General features: G+C 44.1%; 1 protein-coding gene and 1 pseudogene across 2 annotated transcripts in view; both read left to right on the forward strand.

The window, feature by feature from the left end:
• LOC146345182 (5'-AMP-activated protein kinase subunit gamma-2-like) overlaps positions 1-20,204 on the forward strand; it is a 122,365-nt gene that overhangs the window by 87,323 nt on the left and 14,838 nt on the right. Inside the window, exons 2-3 of the mRNA XM_084859376.1 lie at positions 2,132-2,203; positions 19,846-20,128. Coding sequence (XP_084715502.1) covers positions 2,132-2,203; positions 19,846-20,128 — 355 coding nt within the window. The remainder of the gene's footprint in view (positions 1-2,131; positions 2,204-19,845; positions 20,129-20,204) is intronic.
• LOC146345183 (kinetochore protein Nuf2 pseudogene) lies at positions 13,577-15,659 on the forward strand (annotated as a pseudogene). Its single transcript, XR_014791891.1, has one exon. The product of XR_014791891.1 is annotated as a kinetochore protein Nuf2 pseudogene (transcript).

Genomic DNA, 20,204 nt, shown 5'->3' on the forward strand with positions numbered 1-20,204 from the left:
AAATTTCTCTCCTGGGCCTGGGAGGGAATTTGAACAATGGCCTAGGAGCGGATTTGAACCCAGTGTGAATCCAGCATGTTGTCCTTTACCCATGCTGGCTCTCTCATCAGGTGCTTACTAAATAGGGACATAATACAAAGCAATGCATTGTTCATTAAAAATAAATTCCATTAGACAACAAGCAAGCAGCAGGTGCAGGAATGTAATTGCAGTTTATTTTCCTTAATTAAGGACGACTTGGGCATATTTGTCACATAAGAGAAATTTTCCTTGCATCACTCAAAACTGGCTGATTGTCACTGTAAATCCCTCCCCTCTGGCTTTTGTTAATTATTGTTAATTAATTTAACAAGAACATGGTTCCTGCTAATGGGAATATATTGAACTGCGGCACGGAAGTACCATCTCCTTTGAATTTAATTTGAAATGTTGCACTGATGGTAATCTTGTGCTCTGGATGTTTTATGTCTCATGCTAGGTATGCAGATTGCTATTAGTGATATGATGTGTAATAAATACTTGAGCTATGCTGCACTTGTGCAGTTTAGGAACAGACAATAGGGGGTATGCAGATAAGGCCATTAGAAAAACCAGAATGTTGTCCTCATCATGCATCTGAGAGCAGTCCAATCTAGAACCTTCTAGAAAGAGAATGAGCCAGAGTAAACTGCTGCTTCTAACCGACTACAAAGACAGGCAGGAACATAGAGAATGGCCAGGTATCACATATGAGGGAAGAGGAATAGATTTAGATTGGTTGTTTTTCCTATTCTGGGAAGGAGAGAGCTGCAGGGTGGAGTAGTCCATAGAGAACTTTTTTGTCTGCCTGAAGGGCTAATAGGAACCAGAACTCAACTGTGAGGAACCTTGAAGGATTCAGCGTCACAACCATGAAGAAGTAGGTAAGCACAGGACTGACAGTAACCATTAAATCACTTTGCTGAAGTGTGGGCTCGGCTCGGCCTTCATGAAATGCGTGCTTCAGCGACTCTACAGTTGGAGCCGCAGGAGGATTCACCAGGACAGTCAAACATTAGCTGTTTTTTTAAGAAATATATATTTGAGCCTGTCTTACCAAACATTTTTAGAAGAATGCCTATTTTCACAACAGGTGGTTTGCAAAGAGTATTTTTTTGTTCTTTTAAATTGGTAATCTCCTTAGAGCCATTTCACACATGACATAGGACAGGGGTGTTGAACCTCAGGCCCATGGGCCAAATCCAGATGGCCATGCCCCCTTCTCCTGGCCTCACCTCCTTTCCCTTGAGTGCTGATTGTTTGGTGGTTTCTCAGCTTTTGCATGTTTTTTTCCCATTCTAAAAAGTTGAAATGCCTCCCCTAAAGTATAATTAATGGCAGTAAGAGCTTCACGCTAAAATATGCTCGTATACGGGGGGAGGGTTGGGGTTAATAACAGAGCTACTGGGGGCAATCTCAGATGAGTGGCTTTATCTTTTGGGGTTCAGTCTCCCTGGGCAAGCTACTTGTCTTTCAGCCTCATCAGTTTGCCCTGCTGTGAAATGGGTTTCTGTTGGATAGAAAAGAGTGGCTTGCAAGGAGTAGTTTTGTGTTTTGATGCTCAGACCCCACCGAATTAATGGGCTGTTTTGATTTTGTTAGCTGCTTTGGGTATTTTATATGGAAAAGATGGATAAAAATACTTTAGAACAGACAGATAGATAGGTAAACAAATTAATAACATGGTATACACAACCATGTGCAAGGAAGCACCAGCTCCTATTTCCAAAAGAAAACAGCTAAAGGACATGGTACAGCTATGAAAGTTGGAGAAGGAAAAGGGGGCAGTTAACCCTTTCCTCTTCAGCCATTGTTCTTCTAAAAATTGGCTACTGGCTGCTTACCTCTCTCCTTAGTTTCCAAATGCATATTTAGGAAGGCAAACATTCTCTGCAACCCCATGGGGGAAGCTATGGGGGGAGGGGATTTTGAGTGAAAAAACAGCGAAGAAGTTAAGTATCAACCATGTCACTCTAGGTAGCCTTAGCTGAAACTACTTTTCTTTTTTAATGGCTTTTGAGACTTCCATATTCACATTTGTGTATAACGGGTAGTGTGCCCCTTGAAAGGCTTGAATGAAAGGCTGAAATTTTCCTTCTGTTGTGTCTTCTAGGATCTCAGCTCATTTGCTATGCCATTCCTGGATGGAGATGTGGACAGTACAGAGAAACAGGCTTCACGAAAGGTAGGATTCTCAAGACTTCTCCGTGTTTGTTATATCTCTCTGCTAGCGAAAACAGGTTGTGCATCTCCTTGGCAATCAGGGACATGTTTCACTGGGATCCGACAGGCCATGGTTTCATCCAGTTATGGCTGATTCACTAGCATATTTCAAAGGTCATTTTTCCCCCCTCACTGCTGACGATGTGAAAAGACCCCTCCCAGTACTGGCTCCAGGTCTTTGAGGTCTTGGGCAAGACACCCTCAATGAAGCCCCCTCCCTCAGTAAGTCTACGTTCTCACCACCATTGTCACCAGCTGCTATTACTTCTCCTCCTCCTCTTTCCCATCATTGCTGCCACTTGCTTGCTTGACAGGCAGAGAGCTGGTGAGTAAGTAGGCCGTGGCATCTCCTGCTCCTCCTTGTCATTCCCACCATTGCCTGGGCCAGAGTGAGAGGCAGGTGAACAAGCAGGTTGCAGTGGTGAAGAGGAACTCCAGGCGGCTTTTGTCAGTGGGCCCTTGGCAGCTGCCCAACCATGCCTACCTTGACGCTGGCCCTGACCCTTCCCATGGCAACCCCCCCCCCTCCATCACTTGTGGATCTTGCTCTATGGAGACACTTTCATAGATCAGTTTACTATATGAAAAGGGAAAGCAAAAATGACCTTCTTGTGGTGTTTTTACCTTAATATCTGAATTCACCCTTTAGCAAACTAAAACCCATTCTAAGCCATGTATGGCCCCCTGACATGTTGGTTAGTAATTGATGGATGTTATCATAACGAATGGAGAGGAAGCCTAAAGTTCTGCCTGGAAACATCCCCGCTATTCTTGTGAACCTAATCTGTGTAATGTATTCATTACACAGATGAGGGAATTTTGCATGTATTTGCTTAACTTGCAGTATTCTGTCTGAAAATAAATACTGAGATTTTTGTCAGAATTAGACATTTAGGCAAAGGTTTGGCCAGGGGAAAAAAGAGAGGAGATTCACTGACCATCGCATCTATGTTTGTTTGTTTGTTACAATTATATCCTGCCTTTTTTCCTCCTTAAGGAACCCAGGGTGGCGTACATAATCCTCCTCCATATTATCCTCACAACAACAACCTTGTGAGGTGGGTTGGGCTGAGAGTCTGTGACTGGCCCAAAGTCACCCGTATCTCCCGGCTCCTAGTCCAACACTCTAGCCACTACACCACACTGGCTCTCTATGCATAGTAAAGAGCAGAAGGCATGCCTGAGATCCTAGCCATTGAACATCCCACCTAGAAACACTCAGGTTTCCGATTTTTTCATGTCTTTTAAGCAGCTTTTAAGTTGATGAAAGCAGTTCTCTTCAGAAGAGCTTTTGTTAGTTGATGGGGTGCTTATAATGGCATTGAGGTGTTGGTATTATCATGGATTTTGGCTCTGTCTTATTCAGCATCCTCTTCAGTAGTTACTTTATTTTACTTTAAATACCTTCCCAACATGGTGTCCTCCAGATGTCGTCCAGAGGTTTGGGGTTTCAACTCCTATCAACCCCAGCCAGCATGGCCAATGGGCAGGAATCTTAAGAGCTGTAGTCCAAAACATGTGGAGGGCACGAGGTTGGGGATGGCTGGCATAGGTTTTTTTTAAAAAAATGATCGTATTGATTCACTGCCAAGAGAACCCTCGATGAGTTGATTTGGTGGGATAGAAATTTAAATATAAATCAATCAATAAGGAGAGTAGATGTTTGCTTTAATTTATGGGCAATGAAAAAGGTCTTCTCCCCTAACCCCAATGATTAAGAATAATCAGAATCTACCAACTGATCACACGATGTAGGGTTTTTTCTCTCTAGCCCCACTGCCAATAGGTTTCTTCCATAGATTTGCAGCAATGGCCTAATTTCTTTGAAGAGGGAAGCTTCATCTCCCACCTAAATCCCATTGATATGCAGACTCACACTTTTCCCTGAACCAGAGGTTTTATCCTTCTACCTTGGGAAAAGAGCTAATGGCTCGTGACTCACTCTGGCCAAGAAAAAAATTTATAACTGTTGAGAAAAATAAGATGAAAAGTAGTTAGCGCTGTTTGGCAGAATGGTGATCTTTCTGTTGCCTAAGAGAAGCTTAAGAAGACATCCTAGTTTCAGTTCATTTCCCAGTAACTCTGTTATCTTTTCTAGCGTTTGAAATCTTGGTTGTGATCTCCCACATGTCATGTAACGATCATAATTATTTACAAGTCATTGGTATGTATGGCTCTCTAGTAAAATAAGAGACTCAGTTTTTACTTGAAGTATCTGTATCCTAATGCCAATTTCCTGCAGTGATCCTGGGTTTGAATATAGCAGCCTTCCCCAGCCTGGTGCCCTCCAGATATTTTAGATGACAACTCCCAGTATCCCTGACCATTGGCAATACTGTTTGGGGCTGATGGGAGTTGCAGTCGAAAAGATCTGTATGTCATCAGATTGGGTAAGACTGGAATATATAGGAAGATGTGTTATACTGAAACAGGCCGTTGGCCCGTCTAACTCAGCACCATCTACGCTCATTGGCAGTGACTATCCAGGGTTTCAGGCAGGTGTGTTCCTCAGCCTTTCCTGAAGATGTTGGTGATTAAACCTGAGACAGTCTGTATGCAAAGCCTGTGCTCTGTTACTGAGCTATGGTTCTTCCCCTAAGTTCTTACACTATGGGAGTGGGTGTGAAAAATTCCCTTCCCTCTGGAAGTACCTTTAGTCATACTGAATCCTGCCTCATCCACAGTGATGAGCTACTGTTGCAGCAGTGACTGAAAAGATGAAAAGGGGACCTTGGAGGGAACACCTTCAGCGCCGGAGATCTGAAAATCGAAATCCTTTTTTGTTTTGTCAGCTTGCTGGCTGGAAGAACTTGGATAAGAAGATATGCTACAGTTTCCCTGAGGTGGCAGAAGGTACTCCCATACAAGGCCAGCTCCATCCCATTTTATTTTGGTGGGGTGACATCTCTTTGACCCCACAGGATTCTTTGTCCTTTCCTTGCTGCTGCTTTCTGCAGAATCATTGAATCAGGGAGCGTAAGTGCGTGGTGTATTGGAGAACAAATCCTCCATTACCTTCCTATCTAAATTGAGCTTACTCCTTTGATTTTGTAAGCTAATTTGTTCCACCAGAATAAGGAAAATCATCCAATTAAATGTATCAGAGAGCCTCTCATTAAGTATCACTGGAAAGGCAGAAAACAAGCAAAGGCTTTTAGTTCTCCCTAACTGCATTTATCCTCCTCACCAAGGTAAGGAAGAGAACACGTCTCCTCTGTTAACCTTCTATTTACCATATGAACATGAGACTGTGGATCTATCTAGCCCAGTATTGCCTCCTGTGACTCCTAGCACTACCACTCAAAAGACTTTCTGCAGCTTTTCCTCCTTAATGGATATTTTGTGGAAAGAAAAAAGATGGAAGAAGCAGTGGGAAAACATGGGAGGGTTAGAAGATGAAGATGACAACAAGGAGATCAGAGGGTGGGGAGGCAAAGGTCGCCTCCACTGCTCCTCCCACCCTGCTGGCTTCAGCCCAGCAGGGCATAGGAATCTCAGAAGCCTCCAAGTTCAGGGGCCTCTGAGCGGTGCGTTAGGGTGATCTGCCTATTTGGAGGGAAGGTATTTGGGTGTTCCACTGCTGGAACACACTTGTGGCTGTGGCTGTGGCCAGGTTGAGGACTTCGCATATTACATATTGTTTTCTCCTTGTTATGTGAAACCAAGAAGGAAATTTATCTCGCATATCATTACCCAGTGCTTTAGCACTGTCAGAGGATATTATAATGGAACTTCTGTGTGATCATCAACCCTTCATGAAGCAGCCCTGTTTGCTGTGGCTGCAAGGAAATTATGCAGCTGTTTTGTGAAGAATAAGTGTTTCAATTAACCTGTTTCCCTTGTTTTATTCTCCACTTTTTTTGTGGTTTTCTTGTGATTGCCTATGGCTAAATACAAATAAACTGCTATGCTATGGACTGCAGAATGAAAGCCTCACCTGGAAGCACCCTGGGTCTTAAGCAAAGGTCTTTCCCAGCACTTATCACTGAGATTATTAAACAGGGACCTTCTATGTGCAAAGCATGTGTTCTGCTACTTAGCTATCCCCACTTCCCTTAGTAAATAAGCATGATTAAGGGCCAATGACATCACAGGGATGTCATTGATCCCTAAGAACACCAGCTGCTACGAACTGGAACACAGGAAAATCAACCAGTGTGGTCTATATATAGTGTTGAACTTGAACTTCCGAGATCTAGGTTCAAATCCCCACAGCCATGAAGCTCACCAAGATACTTTGGGCTAGTTACTATCTCAGTGAGCCTACAACACTGAGTTGTTGCAAGGGGGAAAAAATTGATAGCCCGCAATAGGCCACCTTGAGTTCCTAGGAAGAAGGGTAAGTTACAGCTGTGATAAATAATAATACAGTATTGCGGAGATCATGGGATTCAGTTGACTGTGAGTACATTCAGGTGTAATGCCAAAATCATAGTTTAGTTTTAAATGTGCATAAGTAGCCAAAGGGCTTGGGCTTCTTATGCATTCCCTCCTCCTCTGCAGACCAGGATCACAGACTAGGATAAAACTGGAAGTGGAAGTTTCTACTGTCTTTGCCTTCTACACAAAGAACAGGGAAAGATGTTTGTTGTTACATCTGAACCAGGCCTGCTTGTAGTTTGGAGAGTTGTGATTTTAGTTTTGGTTGCTGTACTAGTCTTCTAATCTTTCACCCCTTGGGACAGCATCAAGAAAATGCCAGGAACGTAGAATCATAGAATCATAGAATAGTAGGGTTGGAAGGGGCCTATAAGACCATCAAGTCCAACCCCCTGCTCAATGAAGGAATCTTAAGTCAAAGCATCCCTGACATGTCTTTTTGGCTTTAATATTTAAAAAAATACTTTGATTTTGTAAGCAGAGATCATTTTAAATTCTGCAGAGCTGACTCAGGCCTTTCATAGCGCAACGCTAAGCATGATACACTTTTAAGATTTTAGAATCTGATTATTTGAGAGCAAAAATGGTTATTAAGCACAACATTCAGCACTTTAAATGGTTTGAATATTTTCCCCCTCTTGGTGATATTGGATTCTCCTTTCTCATTTACAGATGCAAAAATCATTATTTGCATAAGATTGGAGAACAGATAATTTAATCTTGTCCTTTCAAAGGCTATGAGGAAAATTAGGTGCTGCCTGATAACAGAATTGCTGTATGCAGATGAAGTTGTGCTTGTACCTCCTAGGGGTAATCTACACGAGCATTTTATCCTGGTACCCTAACATCTGGCTCACACGCAGGACATATTCTGCACACCACAACTTATTTCTCCCTCAATATTCTGTTGATTCCCAAACCACTTTTAGAATGGGTTTTTCTGGTGCTTGTGGTTTCTATGTGCTACAAAGACATGTGTGTTCCAACCTAACAGTGTTATAACTGATACTGCTCGGAGTGGTTTTAAAGCTTTTCCCCAGCTTTGGACGGTCCTCTGAGGAGCCTTCGGAGATGGGGAAACCCTCAGGAAAGAGCAGGGCAAGGGGGCATTTTTGCTGGATGGCACCGTGTGAGAGTGAGTGAGAAAGGAAGAGGGCTTTGAGGGTGGGCAGGGGGTCCCTCTCCAGATGGCACACCAAAGGGATGAGCAGAAGAGGAGAAGGAGGGTGCAGGACCTTGAAGACAGCCCAAGGAAGAAGAGGAGACAGCAAGGAAGTGGTGCTCATCCACCTGCCATTGTTGAGGAAGGACCCAACTGATCCCTGGCGTCCAGCCCCATGCGCCCTGTCTCCTCTGGGAGCTGGCATTGCTGGCTTCACCTCATGGTCCCGAGTGGGAGGCAGGAGCCCCTGAGGGCCTGAAGGGGCAGCAAAAATGCTGTGTCTAATGGTAGTGGGTTGGTTGTCAAGCCAGGGGAACGATGGAGATGATGGTGTCAACAGTGGCACCATGATCTCCCCACCTTGCTTGCCATTACCCTACCTTAGTAATGAGTTTGAAAATAGTGGTTATAACTTAAGGTTCAGTTATTCTTCCAGGCCTTAATCAATGCTTGCAGTTGCTTAGAGGTGGTGCAGAAATTTCACGTATCTGTTGTCAAGTCTAGAATTTGTCCTTATATGAAGTGTACCCTGCCCCTCTGTGGCAGACTCTTCCTCCCTCCTTTATTTATTCATTTGTAACATTTATATCCTGTCTTTTCCTCCAAGGAGCCCAAGGCAGCATACATAGAATCATAGAATAGTAGGGTCAGAAGGGGCCTATAAGACTGTCGAGTCCAACCCCCTGCTCAATGCAGGAATCTAAGTCAGAGCGTCCCCAACAGATGGCTGTCCCACCTCGTCTTGAATGCCTCCAGTGTGGGAGAGCCCACCACCTCCCTAGGTTCCATTGGCTCTAACAGTCAGGAAGTTTTTCCTGTATGGGTCCTTTTTTGTTTTCAAGTCATCTCTAAGCTTTTTTGTGAATCCACATTGGCTTCTTCTGTTGATGCTCCTTCTCTTCATTTTATCCTCACAACAACCCTGTGAGATAGGTTAGCCCGAGAGTCAGTGGACCAGTTTGCATCATTGCCACAGCCCATTGTGGCTTAAACCACGGTGGGTTGTGGTGTGTGCTGGCTGCCTTTTTGAATATTCAAGCCATGGTGGATGGTCACTGTGGCTTATTGTGCTATGCAAACCTGGAGAAGGTGACTTATGCGAGTGTTAAACAAGTGTTTGGGGTTGTTTTAGAGTTATGTGAGGGTTGTTTAACTCTCATAAGCCACCCCCACTGGGTCTGCATGACACGAAGTTACAGCGCCCATCCACTGCGGCTTGAATATTCAAAAGGGTAGTCAGCCACAACCTACCATGGCTTAAATAAGCCACGGTGGGCTGTGGTGATTGTGCAGACCTGGTTAGTGACTGGCCCAAAGTCACCCAGTATGCTTTAGGGCCAAATGGGGGCTAGAACATGGATCTCCCCAGTCCAACACTCTAACCACTACACCACACTGGCTTTAGCCGTTCTCTTGCCATGTCTCCATATCCTCAGGAGCAGCTCCACCATTAGGAAAAATGAGGCAGCTGCCTTAGGCAGCTGTTAATGGGTGCCATGAAAGGGCACAGATTTATAGCCTTTTAATTAACTGTTATTGTTATATTTTTACTGCCAGGGATGGTGAGAGGTGCTTGTGGTATTTTTTGCCTCGGATGCCAAAGTAACTTGACTGGCTGTGGGTATTATGTGTTTTGACTTGGGTGGAAGGGGAGCCATTCGCTGCTCAGCTCTGCCTCAGGCAGCAAAATGTCTTGGGCTGACCCTGCATGTGCTTGAGTGTCCCACCAGGGGTTCACACATCCCTTCACTGTTTCCTCCCAAAATGGCTCCTGGTCTTTGTGACAGAACACTTGGCCACTCTCTCAGGGGAAATTGTCAGCTTCAGCCACTGTCAAACACGGGGCATTCCCCAAGGGATTCACCTCCTCCCATCCACAAACCAAAAGAAAGTAAGGCCATAGGAACTAGGTATCTACTTTCAAGAGGAGTGTGCATCTTGAGTCATATCCCTGTGCCATATATTCGGCATGTTTTCCACCACCATACAATGACCTGTGCTCCCTTCCTCTGTTTCTCTCTTGGTGATACGTTGACTCCACTTCTGCTCCAGCCAGAACCAGAATATACAATAACAGCCCGTTTAATCTTGCAGCCGTCTCTCATGGTGTCCTATACCGTAGAATGTTATCTGGGGAGACAATAACTGCATCAGTTTGTGCTGTGGTATACTGTAGGTAGAAAACTCACCCCAGATGGCAGTAATCTAACTGTGCTTTGACGTGAAGATTGATAGTATACCATTTCAGTAATCTAGTAAACACAATTGCAGTTCCTGTTGCTCGTAGAAATTATTAATCTCTTCCTCCCTACCTCCTTGGCTGATCCTGCTAAGCCTTTTGCCTCAAATTATATCTTGGGAAAGAAATCCTGTCCAGTCCTGTCTTTTGGCCTCTTGATGAAATTGCATGTACACCATGCTGCTATCGTTCTGTACTTGTATGGAGCCATTTTTTAAAAGCTGCCCTGATATAGGAAGAGACAGGAACTGACAGGTACAGATCAGGGGCAAAACATTTTGAAATCCAGGTGAGACATTTAACCTACGCTCATCACTGAACCTGGGTAGCAGTGAACCACTGTAGGAGTTATAGCACTGTCACAAGGTATCCTTCTTTGGAGGCATATCTGCTCTTCAAATTTCAGCATTAATATTCATTCCCTCTTCCCTGGGAACTGTTACTCTGTAGCGGGATCAAGGAAATATTCCCCAAGCCTCACCAAATGATAGTCCCCAGGATTATTTGGGGTGGTGGTGATGGTGGCGGTGGCAGGGGAACACTGACAGTTAAAGTGATATAAACCCAATATAATTTGTAGTATACGTACGCCAGAGGCATTGCCAAACAGCTCTCATTTTGGGTACTGGGAGTACTGCTTTGGACTCCTGATGGAACCTAGAGGCAAAAGAGCAACAACTTTGGGTTGGAATCTCAACTAGGTTATAGAGCAATCTTGTGCTCTGTAACCTAGTTGAGGTTAGATTATAACCCACTGAGCAGGGGCGTTGCTAGGGTCCTAAAAGATCCGAGGCACAGGCCCATAAGACAAATTTGCGTATACACACACACACAAGTCTAAGCACACGTTTAACATGTGTGTGTGTGTGTGTGTGTGGTGCATGCATGCAGTGTGCTTGCGTGTGTGTATAGATTACATACATACATACATAAGAAGTGTGCACTGACCCCCCCACCCCACTTCAACTCAGACCCTGATTCAGCATTTTGGAATCCCAAAAATTTCCCTCTGAGCACGTGCAGAATGTTCTTCTTTCACTGAGCACTTGCATTTTCCCCCTAACAATTATATTTCCTTCCATGCAACCATCCCTCCTCATCCTACCATCCGCCAGCAACTTTTCATAAAAACAGATGTCTTGTTTTGTGCAACTCCTCTCTATGCACAAGCTCTCATTGTATCTTCCTCCTCATAACTTCATTTGTGCCAAGACGTCACCAGGATTCAGCCATTGAGTCTGTTTTCAAAACCAGGACTCAGTTATGGAGAAACTCTGAGCATGCACTAAGTGCCTTTCCCTCACCACTGAAGCTAGAGTTCATGCAAAAAAAAAACCCAAACCCACAAGTGACAAAACATGCATAGGACTGAGCTGAAAGGGTAGTCAGTTCATTAGGCAGAATTGGGTAGGCACTGTATTACGCTTGCAGTACTATACTCACAACTCAGGACTTATTTCTGAGTAAACATGCAGAACATCAAGGTGCAAACCTCCCTGTAAAAGGAACTTGTGCTGGAATCCTGTGCACACTTTCCTGAGAGTAAACCTCATTAAACATAATGGGACTTCTCAGTAGGCATACATAGGATTGCATAAATTGGCAATATTTATCTTCCCTCCACTTAAAAAACAAACCAAACACTCCCATTTTTATTAAAGCTTTCTGTTCAAAGGAACTTAGGAAGCTGCCTTGTACTGAGTCAGACCCTGGGTCCATCTAGCGCAGTATTGTTGACACTGACTGGCAGCAGCAGCTCTCCAGGGTTTCAGGCAGGGTTCTTTCCTAGCCCTACCTGGAGATGCTGGGGATCGAACCTGGGACCTTCTGCATGCCAAGCATGTGCTCTACCACTGAGCTACAGCCCTTCCTGGCAACTGACAAACAAAACAGTCCCAGTTTTGTTTTTCTGCAACCATGTGAACCCACTTTTCTCAAAGACTTGAGTGAGAAGGAGAAAAACCAGCCCTCTTGTCTGTTTGTATAAAGTCAAATACAGTTCAGAACTTCTCTTGCCCACCGAAGAGAATTCTCTTTAAGCATTCCTCGAGATACGCTCTGGGTGGAATAAAGAAGAGACAGAAAGAACAGGATGGGGGAGTGAAGAAGAAAAGAAGAATGGTGATTGGAAATGTGTGTAGGGGTGGGGGGCAGAGAGAATTCCCTAAGCCAAGTGGCTCCTTTCAGAGAGGTAGTGCTTCAGAGGAATTTAGGAGGCTGTGGAGGGTTTGTAAGGATTGCACGTACTTAAATGAACTTTATGAGGTGAGGTGGGGGAGGGCTTTTTCTAGCTTTTTAAAAACTGTAGAATCTATTTAAAAGCCCCAGCAGTTTCTCGATCATGACGCCACATAGGCCTAACCCTCCCTTTGGGATTATTTGAGTCCTACAGCTATTTCGGAGAAATTAAAGTGGAAGGGGAGAAAGAAGTTTGTGGAGGCTGATTGGATCCTTTGCTATACGGAAGCTACTAAACTTCTGCAGAATCCAAAGGTTCTAGTTCGGGGCAGTAAAATCAGATGCTGTGTGAAATACCAGTATTTCACATGGAGTTCTTTCTTCCCTTCCTTCTCCCTCTTCAAAATTTCATTGCAGACAAGCTCCCAACAGTGGGCATGTTGAGCAGAAAAGAAAATTAGGGGGAGAGGTTTTTGCACCTCAAAAAAACCCTACACCAGGGATTAGGGATAGTGACCTCCTAATGGTCACCTTAAACACCTTCTGATTAGGATCTCTAATCCCCTGGGTGACTTGACAGTTTTTACTTTTTGTTTTAGACTTTGAGAAAAGGAAACATTACGCATGGCTAGCGCAAAAGCCACTGGACCTAACTGTCTGAAATTTGGTAGGTTCAGTCAGCTCCATAGGGCCTGCTAGGTCTCCAAATTCCATGAATTTATGTGGAAGTACAAAAAAAAGATAGCTCTTTACTTTGACAGATTTTCTTGGAAAAAGCAGATTTTACCTGTGGCTAGCACAAAAGCCACTAGACCTAACTGTCTGAACTTTGGCAGGCTCAGTCATCTCTATACGGGCTTCCAGGTTCCCAAATTCCATGCACATATGTGGACGCACACAAAAAATATAGCGCTTTGCTTTGACACATTTTTTTGAAAACAGCCAACTGTACCTGTGACTAGCACAAAAGCCACTGGACCTAACTCCTTGAAATTTGGCAGATTCAATCAGTTCCATGGGGGCTACCAAGCCTCCAAATTTCATTTATTTATCATGCAAACTAAAAAAGATATGGCCATTTTTGTTTTCCAATGCAAGTCAATGGGAAAATGTAAAAAAAAAGGCAATTAGGACAGCTCAAAAGATCTGGGGCACAGCTCAAAAAAGATCCCGTGCCTGTGCCCAGGTGGGCTCCTTCTAATGACGCCCCTGCCACTGGGGTTAGGTTATAACCCTATAACCCACTGAAATCAGTGGGACAAATTAATCATTAATTAAATTAATCATTAATCAATTAACCCCGGCGTCTGCGCAGGAGCTGCGTTTGCTGCGCCAGGAGGCAGCTCAGGGCCCCGCGCAGCGGCGTCGCCGAGCAGAGGATGGATAACTGTACCTTTCCAAGATACAGTGACAATGACATCATTGTACATATCCACAACTGTGTTCTTACTAGAAGTGAGGCCAGAAACTTTTCCAAAAGTGACTTATTTCCAAATGTCAAGCCTGAAGTACTGCACATGATCTTCATGAGAGCATTACAAAGTGTTTATGGAATCCGTCTGGAACACTTTTACATGATGCCTGTAACCTTTGAAACTACATATCCTCAGATTTGTGAAGGCTTCCTACCCATGGGGAATCTATTTATTAACATGGAGCGGTTTTTCCCAATCTGCCGTGTCAATGACTTCCAGATTGCTGATGTCATAAGTCCAAAAGCAAAGAGGACAGCTTGTTTTTTGAGTGGCATTCTTAACTTTCTTTTCTTCCGTGACTCACGACGTGAGGTCTACCTGGAAATCCAGAGCACATATAAATCAGCTATGGAAAGAGAGCAGCGACTTCAGATGGCAATCCAGGAGGTAACATTGAAACTGGAGAAGCTTGATACTATACCAGCTGATCAACAAGTAGAGTTCAAGGAGCTGTCTCAAGATATTCAAGAACTGGAGCAAAAACTCAACCAAGAATATCGGCAGAAAACACGTGTTTTGCAAGAAGTGATCCACCAAAAGAGAATGGAAATTGCAGAAAAAAACCAGAATCTGAATGAGCTAAAATTGATCACATGTAATCTAAAAGAAGAACAAGAGCAACTAAAATCCAAGATTACGGAGTCTCCAGAGGAGCTGACTAATTGCAAAGAACGTCTGAAGAAGGCACTACAGAAAATCAAGAAAGTCAAGCAAGAAATAATTGAGAAATATGAAGCTTACAGAGACCTGGTAGAGATGTTTCCATCATGTCAACTGGAGGTACAGTTGTACCAGAAGACAATGCAAACCCAAGGAGCAAATGTCGATAAATTGCTGAATATATTAGCAGAGATCCGAACCCTAGAGGACCAAATAGAGAGTAGCAAAAGCGGATTCAAGAATGCCAAGACGGAGGAAATGTCCTTGAAAAGACTGGTTACTGTTAAACGGGAAAAACTTGCCACTACTGAAATCAAATTTAAAAAAATACGTGAGGATACAGAAGAGCGCAAGCATGCAATAACTGAGTATTGTAGCAGATTTCAGGAGAAAAGAGGAGCTGTCTGTGAAAAGCTGACAGCAACTCACACAGAAATAAAGCGGCTCAAAGGTGCTATTCAGCAGCTAAATGACAATGTTGGAAAAGAGAAATTGAAAGCTCAGGAGATCTACCTTAGCCTGAGGGCTGGCTTGGAGAAATATCATGAAAATCTGGCTAGGATAGTGGACAAGTACACATCTGCAAGAGATTTTTTATCTTTGTTGTTTTAAATCTGTATTTTAAACTCCTGCACTGCTGCTAGGTTTTATTGTGGTTGTATTGTTATATTGTGGTTTTAATGTTCTATATATTTTAAATTGTTTTATTGTGTGTTGGTTGGTTTTAATTTTTCTGAACCGCCCAGAGAGCTTCGGCTATTGGGCGGTATAGAAATGAAATAAATAAATAAATCATGGCTAACCTAAGCCCTATCCCTTTCAATGGAACTAAAACATGACTAACTTAGTCTGGATACATCTCATTGGGTGGAAATGCTGGTTTTAATAAGCTGCACCAGGCTGCTTATTAAAATCTGTATGCACTTTAAGCTGAATAGTTCTTCAAATTAAGTTAGTAATTAAGCCACGCAAATGAGCACTATAGTTTTAATTTAGCTCATGCTGGAGCTACTGTCGGAAACATCACTAAATCCAAGATAATAGTTCCTGCAAGAATAGTAAACTAAACTAAACTGTTGGTTTTTGATATCTTAACTGTGGATTTCCCAGAAAGAATGCTTCAGCTTGAAACATACAAAGATTTGACGTGGTCCTGCTTGTTATAATAAGCCTCCACCACCCATTGCCTTTTCTTTCTCTTTTTCCTCTTTTCTTTCTTTTTCCTCTTTTCTTTCTCTTTTTCCTCTTTCTTTTAAACATGAACTTCATTAAACAGATTGTCTTTTTCCAAAAATAAAAAAAATTGTGGCTAAGAAGAAAATGTACAGATAAGAATAGAAAATACAAAAACAAAAATAACAAGTGCATAATACACAAAAGTATTTTTGCACGCAAGTGTTACCAGTTTCAGTGAAGCCTGCAGGTCGAGAAATAGGGAAAATGTTTTCTTATATAATTTCCTGATGGCAAAATTTAGATTGGTGGCAAAATTTAGAGTAACATAAGAGGTTGGTCCCTCCTTGGGGCAGGGACCTACCTCTTATGTTACTCTATAAAGCACTGTGTACACACTGATGGTGCTGCAGAAATAATGAAATAAGCTTCACATTCCAGGCAGCAACAGCCTGGAACTGAGCTAGAGCTCCCAGACTCAGTTGTCCATCAGCATGCATCTCTTGTGTGGAAAAGCTCATAGTGTGGGGTTGATTATTCAGCTGCTTCACAGACTAATGTGGGTGGGTGGAGATGACTTTCTTCAAGCTCACTGTAATAAGTTCATTGATCAGCTTGTGCTTTTGTGCCGTCCCCTTTTCGCCCCCTGGTGCTCAACCTGCTGAACGGCGCAGGTTGTGAAAGGCTCTGGTGACTGATGTGAGAACACTTTGCTTTCCTGGCTGGCTGACTGATATTTAAACAGGATGTGCTGAGAACAATGAATCGAGACAGGCCCAGCCTTTGAATTCTGCACCTGAGCTTCTGTAACTGCTGGAGCAACAGGAAGGGCCTGCGTATCTTAAAGCCATGGGTACTTGGTATGGTTTTAGTAAGGTTAAGATATTTTCCAGTAAGCATGGGGAAGGCGAAATTGATTAAATGTAATGCCAGCGGGGCAACAAATACACAGTCTTCTTCTTGTTTTAACATTTTCTTCACTCCTTATCATTAAGGTTAATAATTAATCAAATTATCTAGTTTGAGGTGCTTTGACTGGAATAACTACTGCAGCATCAGGGTAGAGAATGGGAAATGAACCGATTTCAGCCCTCTGCCCCCCACTTAATGGCTTCAGCCATAAAGTAATTGAGATAGTTGTGTGCAATAGTAACTAATAGCTGAGATAGTTGTATGCCTATCGTCCCCCTGCCCCCCCCCCCCACTCCACAAGATATATTAGGGTTGTGATTAAAAACCATGAGCATGTTTCAGTTCAGTCAAAGGAAATAGTGTTATATTTTGGTCAAATGTAACTTGAGGTTTTCCTTTTTAAAATGACTGCTAATATATATATATATATATATACACACACACACACACACACACACGTATGTATGTATGTATGTAATAATATGCCATTACCAGGTCTCAGCATGGTGTGCATGAGCTAAAACAGTGCAATGGCCTTCTTCAGGAGACCACTGTCAGTGTATTAATAGCCATCTTTCATGTATATTGGGGCCCTTTGTTTGGCTGAAATTGAGGCCTGTACTGAGGGCTGAGGCTTGTACTCAAGACTGAGGCCTGTACTCTGTGCCAATTATATTATTTAAAAGCAATAATCAAGGTCAAGATAGCAATTGAATGGTGGGCATCTTGGCCGTCTTTCATTATTTTAGCTTTGGACCAGTCATGAACTGTTTTTTTTATGTGTGGAGGTTAGCACACTTCCCACACTTTCCTAATTTTAAGCTTCAGCACTCAGCTGGAATTGGTGGTGGGAAAGTTGTGTCAAGGGGAAAAGAGTTACACCATGGCTGGGGTATATTTATGAGTGTGGACTATGGCCACATCTGCAGGGAGAGCCTGTGGGGGTCTGGCCCCCTTAGGCATACACCAGGTCTCCTCTCTCAGCATTAAAATGATATTACTACATTAAGGGCGCAATCCTATCCAAGATAGGCGGCCGCCTCCAAACTCAGAGGCAACCATCCAAAGCAGGGCAGGGGAAGCATGGAGGGGATCGTTCCCTCTGTGGTTCTCCTGCCCTGCATGTTCGGCTAGATAGCCAATTGCAGCTGTGTAGCCGCGGGAGGGCTGAGCAGGGGAGTGTCAAGGGCTCCTTGGCGGCCTCTTTCAGTCTAATCCAGTAGCCAAGTCTAGACACAGACAAAGGCATTCTTTTCAAAGCTTTATTCCTTTCTTACAACTTAACAACTCTACTATCAGCGACTAGCTATGAGCAGCAGAGTACCTATGCCCTAAGTTGGAACAGTTGGTCCCCATTTGAAGGAGAATCACTGGCAGACCCTGAACTTATGGGCTATGGAGAGTCCCTCCCCTTTTCCCTTGGATCCTCTGGGCGCAACCGTTGTTTGCGCACCAACCGGGCACTATGCCTCCTTTCCGCGCCCTCCATTTGGCGCCGCTCTCGGCGTCACGCGTCCAGCAAGTCTTCTTCCTGTGCTCTCTCACTCCCAGGACCGCTATCTATGTCAGGAATGCCGGTGGGAGGAATCTCTGCCAGCTGTTGGCCCTGGGAAGGATGAGCGTGCTCCTCTCCCAGGAGCTGCTTCTCCACCTCAGAATCAGAACAACTCTGGGATTCTATGGGCTCAGTGTCCACGCTGACAGGGAGGAGGCTGCTGTATGACACATTGGATGTGTTGTATAGGTATTTCCGCCCTTCCCGTCCTGGAACGCCCCCAGTCACGCCCCTTTTCAGCCGCTCTGTGCTCTTCTTGCGAGTGCAGAGGACAGGGCTGTTCTGCACTGCCTTCGAGGTAGTGTGGAAGTGCGGGGAGGTCGGTTCGTCAGGAACTGACCTCGGAGCACGGGCTCCGAGGTCGGTTCGTGGAAAACAAGATATCGTATAGCCGTCTAGCTGCTGTCTACTGGCCATAGGATTGGTTCCTCCATATATATTATGTGCTACCTGTCAGTTGTGGTCATCTTTGGAGACCCTGCTCTGGGTTCTACAACCAAGGCAGGTGTGATGAGGGGGGACATGGGACAGGGCCCTTTCGGTAGCTGCGCCCCGATTGTGGAACTCCCTCCCAAGGGAGGTTAGACTGGCTCTTTCTCTGTTGTCCTTTAGGTGGATGGTTAAGGTATTTTTGTTCTGACAGTTTTGATTTTATCTTCTTATGGTTTTGTTTGTTTTGACTGTTGCTTGAATGCTCTTTTATCTGTTTATTTGTAAAGTGTATGTGTGTAAACCATTTGGGGGGCTCTTTTTAGAACTGAAAGGTGGTATAGAAATGTTTTAATAAATAAATGTATGTGTGTCCAACTTACATTTAGGATTTTGCCATTTCATGTTGAATTATGATTCACTTAAATTTCAGGCTTCTTGTCTGACTGTGGCACCTGTAAACAGATGGAATGCCTGATTTTGCTGTGTGGACGGGCAGAGAATCAGTATGAGTGGTGGACAGATACTGGGTTGTGGTGTTAGGTGACCTCAATGAGCTCGCCCCGGAATGGCAGAGTCTCCGTGTGGTAGTACTCCAAATTGACTCCGGTGTCTCTGAAACTCAGTTGAATGGCAGCTCCCTAAATTTTAAGCCTGCAGTTCTGGCCTACCTTCCTTTTATCTTCTGTGAAACCCCTAGATTGCTATAGATGATCAGTCAGTCAACAATATGTTTATGTCTCGCATAAACTTTCCTGCTGGGTTGTCCTCAATCCCTTCCCTCCGAGACCAGAGATGGCAGAGGTGTCATGGGATTATTTTTGTCATCTTGGCTGCAAGAAACTAACATGGCTTTTGTTCTGGAGGCTGCACAGGATTTTATTCCACAATCCTTCCATCCTTGGTTTTTCATAGGCCTACAGTCTCCAGTGAAGGAGCCACAGGCATTCCTACATGTGGCTCTGTCCTTTACTCCTTATTGGGCCATAATGTGTCATGCCCTCTCTCAGACCCAGTGTTTGAGAACTTCTGAGACGTGGGTGGGGAACTCCTGGCCCATGGGCTGCTTCTGACCCATGGCTGAATTTCATTTGGCCTACAGTGTCAGGTCAGTGTAGCAGCTCTGCCCCTTCAGCTAGCCAGTATGATTTGGGTTTTTTTTTAAGCCCCTTTCTGAGGTTCCAAAAAGGGGTATACCGTGGTATAAGGTAGTTTTCTATGGTCTTATGTTGGTGGAGAGTCCAACCTGCCTTGCAGGGACTTTGCATTGCAGCAAGGGGGATTTGGCTTTAATTTTAATTCTGTTTTCTAGTCACCTACAGTCTTGGTTAGGCAATATTTCAGCACGACACATTCACTGCAGGTGGCTTCTTGTTGGATTGATGGCTTTACAGATTGAAAAAAGGATCGACTTAATTGCTCCTTTCTCCTTTTTTTGCAGGCAGAAGAAAGCTACTGCACAGGCAGTCCTTCCAAAGGACTTTTCTCAAAAGGGCTCCAGAATCGGCCTTCCAGCCCAGCCTCCGCCCCTGTCAAATCTAAACACAGTCCAAGCTCACCCAAAACAGTGTTCCCTTTCCCATATCAGGAGTCGCCACCTCGCTCCCCTCGCCGCATGAGCTTCAGTGGGATCTTCAGGTCCTCCTCCAAAGACTCTTCCTCCCCTGGCTCTAACCCATCTACCTCCCCTGGGGGGATCAAGTTCTTCTCCAGATCAAGAAAAAGTAAGGAACTGATCATGTTAATTTTAGGAAGATACCCTGGGCTTGACCCATTTCCTTTACCTGCAGTAGGAAAGTA

Source organism: Heloderma suspectum, chromosome 5 (genome assembly GCF_057233095.1).
Source record: "Heloderma suspectum isolate Gila_16-S chromosome 5, 16-S_ref, whole genome shotgun sequence".
NCBI lineage: Eukaryota > Metazoa > Chordata > Lepidosauria > Squamata > Helodermatidae > Heloderma > Heloderma suspectum.